Here is a 5173-nt window from a genome sequence, read left to right on the forward strand (position 1 = left end):
ATGCCGCCGCCGGCCGATTTTCGATTTTCATCGAGAGACAAATTCGAACAGCAGTGCTGGCGATTTGGTTTTTTTTGGGCGAGTCAGCTAATAGATAGAAGGTTTTGGATATTTTCCCGCTAAATATGGCATTTGGTTAGTTAATGTGCCATATAATTCAGAAACTAATTTTATTTCGAACACAATTAGTAAAAGTAAAGTTTATAATGCGTTCAAAAACACAGCTTTGTTTTATAAAAAAACCTTTAATTTATTCATCTCCTTTTTGTTGGCAGCTCTGTTAATAATTTTTCGAGTTCGAATTCTCTCTTTCGATATTTGTGAGAGAAAAACAACAGAAAACAACACACATAAACGTGAGTCAGAAGAGTGCAGCTAGTGGGGCTTTAAATTTAAAATTTATTTTGGCGCCAAACTTTTATACTAACGATTTATTGTTGTTTAATATTAAAAGATATATTTTTTTATGACTAGGCAAAAGCATTAAAACCTCGATTAACAAAATATAAATACGTTTACCTAAATAATTTATTTTTTATGATTACCTGTTTTGGATAAAAAGAACGAGCAAGAAATTTAAAGAAACCAAAGTATTGGTTAAGTTTTTTTCTGTTTTAAATTCTTGCTTGATTTGAACTTAGTTTAAAAACGATTCAAGTCTCACATATATATTTTCACTAGTTAATAAACACCAATGTATAATAAGTGTATTTATACAGGCAAACATTTACACTAGAATTAACTTGGACTGCCTCTCATTTCACATGCTTCGCTGTTAATTATGAGAACTCAAATTGAATTAGATTTGCCTATTGATTTGCAATTCACACCCACACAAAAGCCACCACCCAATGATAATTGCCAATTTAAATGGAAAACAAGAACAGGCGGACAAAAGAGTCTGGAAAATGTCGGAAAACTATTGAAAATCAATTTACATTCCACATCAGAAATATCCAAATGCTAATTCCCCCTCGAAAATCCTAAATCCCACAAAGCCCAATGAAGCAATCGGCAAATGAAAATCTTTTTGGGGAGGCGAAAGAAAAACAAGAACCCCACTTCAAAAGCAATTTCACCTTGTTTTTCCAAACACACATAACAACAAAAATAGTGGATAAACAATGGCGCGAGGCAAATCTCTACTTTTGGTCATATATAACTTTTCGGTAAGGAATTTCCCAAACTGCTCTTCAAGAATTTTCACGAGTGGTGGCGTCTCCTATTTTTAGGCCCACTATAAAAACACCAAGCAGTGCGCACTCAATATAAAGAACACTGTTTAAGGATATCAAAAAAACAAAGATAAGATTATGTTTAAAAAACAATTAAAAAATAAATTGTCTTTAATGAAAAAAATGTATAATAAATTGTAAAGATAACTTTTAACGATATGTTACAGTAAAGTAAACTCTTAATATATTCATATTTTTAGTAATTTTAATTGAGTCTACACTGTGCACCGAAACCAACAACCACTCTAAAGAACTCATTTATTTTTGTTTTAATTTAAAACGAACAACAAAACCTCACAAATAGTTTCATACTTATATACGATCTTTATATATGGTAAATACTATGTATATATCTCGTATATATAACAGGAAACGGAAGCATCATTTGCTCTAGTTGGATATTTGTTATGAGAGATGGAGAGGAAAGGGAAGAGAAAAAGGTAGGAAAAAGGGGGAGAGAGGAAAAACTGTGAGGAAAACTCAGCGCAGGAATTTGATTGCACCAAAAAGCCGGCAAACGAAAAGCGCAGGTCCACAAATTAAAAATAGAGAGGAAAATGCAAAGGGAAACACTTTTTCGTTGAGAGAGCAAAACAAAAACAGTTTGAGAAAAACTGAAGGTTTTGGAGGCACTGTTTCAAGCAGTGCATAAAATGTAGCATGCGAGAAATTTGTTTTGATTTTGTGGGTCTTAAAACTGTGCGATAATAAAAGTATTTAAAGCTGATGTTATCAAAACACATTAACTTAAATAAAATAAAATATTTACAAAAACCAATTCAAGGTATTAGTTGTCAACATATTAAAAGTGAATTTTTAAACAGAACGTACATATAGGTACACATTGGGACATGTTTGTTATAAAATATATTAGAAGCGATTATAAATTATTTATTTTACTATTTTTTACAATGACTATTACATTTTGAAAATTAAAATTTTTTTTATTTTTAAAGAAATTATATTCCCTTTGTGCAAAATGCAAAACAAAGCAAAGTTTTTTATCAATTCACTTAACAGTTTTAGAGTATTTTAAGAGAAATCACTAACCAAAATATAGCCTGTAAGCTTTTGAAATTCATTTTTTATTTGTGTGCAAGTCAATTTATTTTAGTTACTATATCTTTGAATTATTTTAAAAGTCTAATTAGTTGTCTGCTCTGCTTTGGAAAGAACTATAGTTTAGCCAAACATCTCAAAAGATAGCCTTAAATGTTGTTTGAATTCAAAATAGTAATACACTGATTAAATCAGCAAATAGTTCAGCTTTTTATTCAAACGTCAAGGCAAGTTTCCCACCCACCCCAGAAAATTCCACTTCATTCCGGGCGAACAATTCGTCTTCAATGTCAGAGTTTCCCCGACTTTTTCGCCCCATTTCCCGGCCCCTTCCGCATTTTCACACAACCTTCTTATCCTTCAGCAAAATTAACTTGAGAAGCTTGATAAAAGGGCTGCCATTCATTCATTCAGCTGCTTTGCCGAAAACTGTTCTCAATGCCAAAAGCTGCCAACTTAATTTATATTGTATTTAAAATGCAAAATGCACAACATTCAACAATAGGAGAAAGGCAAAGAAAAGTGGGCGAGTGTGGGAAAGTGGGAGGGGCGCAGCTGAAAAGCTGCTTTAATTTTACAACTTGACAAATTGAATGTTTGCGGAGTGGGAAAAGCGTAACGATAAAAGGGAGCTATTTAACTGAAAAAAAAATGAATTAATACCAGTGACTTTTAAGTTTTAATTAGCAAAATTATCTAAGGTTATAGATATTTTGTCTTAACCAATATCTGTTATCCTAATTTGTTTTGATTTATTCAATGTTTGACTGCAAATATTTGTTGACTTTGAATATATTTTAAAAATTATATAGGCTGTAGAAGTTAACTGTCTGAAAAAGTCCCATAACTATATTTTTAATGATTTCTCACAGTGTTCAATCAGTTGCATTTAAACAATAGAAATGCAAAAAGGGGGCGGAAAAATGGGGCCAACAAAGGGTAACCAAGACAACGCGTTTGCAAGGCCTTTTCTTCGGAATTCTCTCGGAATTCCCTTTCCGAATCGAGGAATCTCTGGCAGTCAAAACGATAATTGACAATCTGGCCAAGACAAATTAACATTGCCAGAGGTCAAATTGCATTTGCTCGGGGAATTTCTGATTGCTTCCGTTTTTTTTTTTGTTTGCCCATTGTTTTTTCCGAAAACCCCTACCCCAAAAATAGGTAAACAAACCTTTATTAGAAATGCAATGCACGCAACGCAAAGCGGCCATAAAGACGTTTGGGCCAAAAGCAGCAGCCAAATTAAAACGGACCAGGAAAAAAACAACAACAGAAAATGAGCAGACGTGCCACGGTCAAAAGTGACCTCTAACCCACCGCCCACCGCCCACCTCCCCTTTTCGTGGGCCACCCACTCCCGATAGTAAAGCCAAAAGTCAACTAAAGTTTTACTATAAAAGCCAGGGCTTTGCCACTGTTTAATCATATCAGTTTCTGTTCAATCAGCGGATACACAACCAAAAAACAATCAATCCAAGATGTTCAAGTTTGTGAGTATCTGCGGGGTCCTTAGGAAACTTTTTCTAAAGGTTATAAATAAATAAATAAAGTAAATTCTTTTAAATTCAATAGCTACTGTTCCAGTTTAAAAACTAATTTGAAAAGTTAGGGCTACTACCATTTAAATCCAAAATTAATTTAAAATGAGATAAAAACATTTATTTAAGAATCAGAAGACAAACCTAAAATCCGATCAATTTAGTTTTGGAATATAGTGTGGTTTTGGGTCCTTTTTTTTTTTTAGGACCTTTTATTAGTTATATAAATAAAGTAAATTCTTTTAAATTCAATAGATATTAATATTAAACTAATTTGGAGTTGAACTATTTATTGAAAATAATTCCATAATATAATTAAATTTATTTAAGAATCAGAAGACAAACCTAAAATCCATACAATTTACTTATGAAATCTAGTAGTGCAGTTTTGGGGTCACCTTTTTACTTTATTTTTTAAGGAGAACCATTATTAGTCTAGTCTTTAAACTATATTTATTTTTCTTGGCTAATCAATCCTCCTTTTCCCCCAACTTTTCCAACAGTTCGCTGTCTGCCTGTTCGCTCTTTTGGCCGTCGCCTTTGGAAAGCCGCAGTTCCTGACCGCCTACAGTGCGGCCTCGCCTGTGGTGGCTGCCACGCCCTACGCCTACTCGGGCGGACTCTACGCTTCGCCGTACAGTGCAGCCTACACCAGCGGAGTCTATGCCTCGCCCTACACCTACGGAACTTACCCCTACAGCTCGGTGTACCTGAGGCGTTAAGCTTCCCCGCAAAACGAGGCCACACTGTACCACGATAATTGCTGATGACGACGACCTAATGAACAAATAAACCTGATAAAACAGATAAAGATTCGCATACCAAAGCCAGCTATTTGCTGTCATTTGCTTTGAGCAACTGCAGATTAAAAGGGGCTGCAAAATGGGCGGGCCACAAGAATACACTTAAAGAAAGCACTTATTAAATAATATTGCACGGTTAACAGCTTTTAAAAACATTAAAAAAAAAAAAAATAATTAAAACTAAACTTTTTTATTGTTATATTCCTTTTGTTTATTTTAATAAAAATTTTGAAGTTTAAAAAACAACGCTGCTCTTTTTCATTACAACACTTTTGAAAGTTTTCAACAATTTAAAAAGATTTCATTTAAGTTTCAAGGTTAAGTTTCATAGTAATGGAACTTGAAATAAGAGTCAATTAAAATATGTTATTAAATTGTAAAATGGCAATAAAATAATGTTTGAAATCCACGATATTATTTATCATAATACCAATTTTTATATAATTCATTATTAAAGAACATGTTATACGTTTTACCTGTCCACTGAGTATTAAAATATAAAACCTTATATTATTTTTCTCGCAGTGCATAGTGT

The 5173-nt window shown here is 33.0% G+C and overlaps 1 protein-coding gene across 1 annotated transcript; it reads left to right on the plus strand.

Annotated features, from left to right (window-relative positions):
* Nucleotides 1-3712: 3712 nt before the first annotated feature.
* On the plus strand, nucleotides 3713-4801 carry LOC108044214. Its single transcript, XM_017123137.2, has 2 exons — nucleotides 3713-3787; nucleotides 4339-4801. Exons 1-2 carry the CDS (start codon nucleotides 3776-3778, stop codon nucleotides 4555-4557), a joined length of 231 nt encoding a protein of 76 aa, XP_016978626.1. The 5' UTR covers nucleotides 3713-3775; the 3' UTR covers nucleotides 4558-4801.
* Nucleotides 4802-5173: the final 372 nt, after the last annotated feature.

Source organism: Drosophila rhopaloa, unplaced genomic scaffold, assembly GCF_018152115.1.
Source record: "Drosophila rhopaloa isolate 14029-0021.01 unplaced genomic scaffold, ASM1815211v1 contig_163, whole genome shotgun sequence".
NCBI classification, from domain to species: Eukaryota; Metazoa; Arthropoda; class Insecta; order Diptera; family Drosophilidae; genus Drosophila; species Drosophila rhopaloa.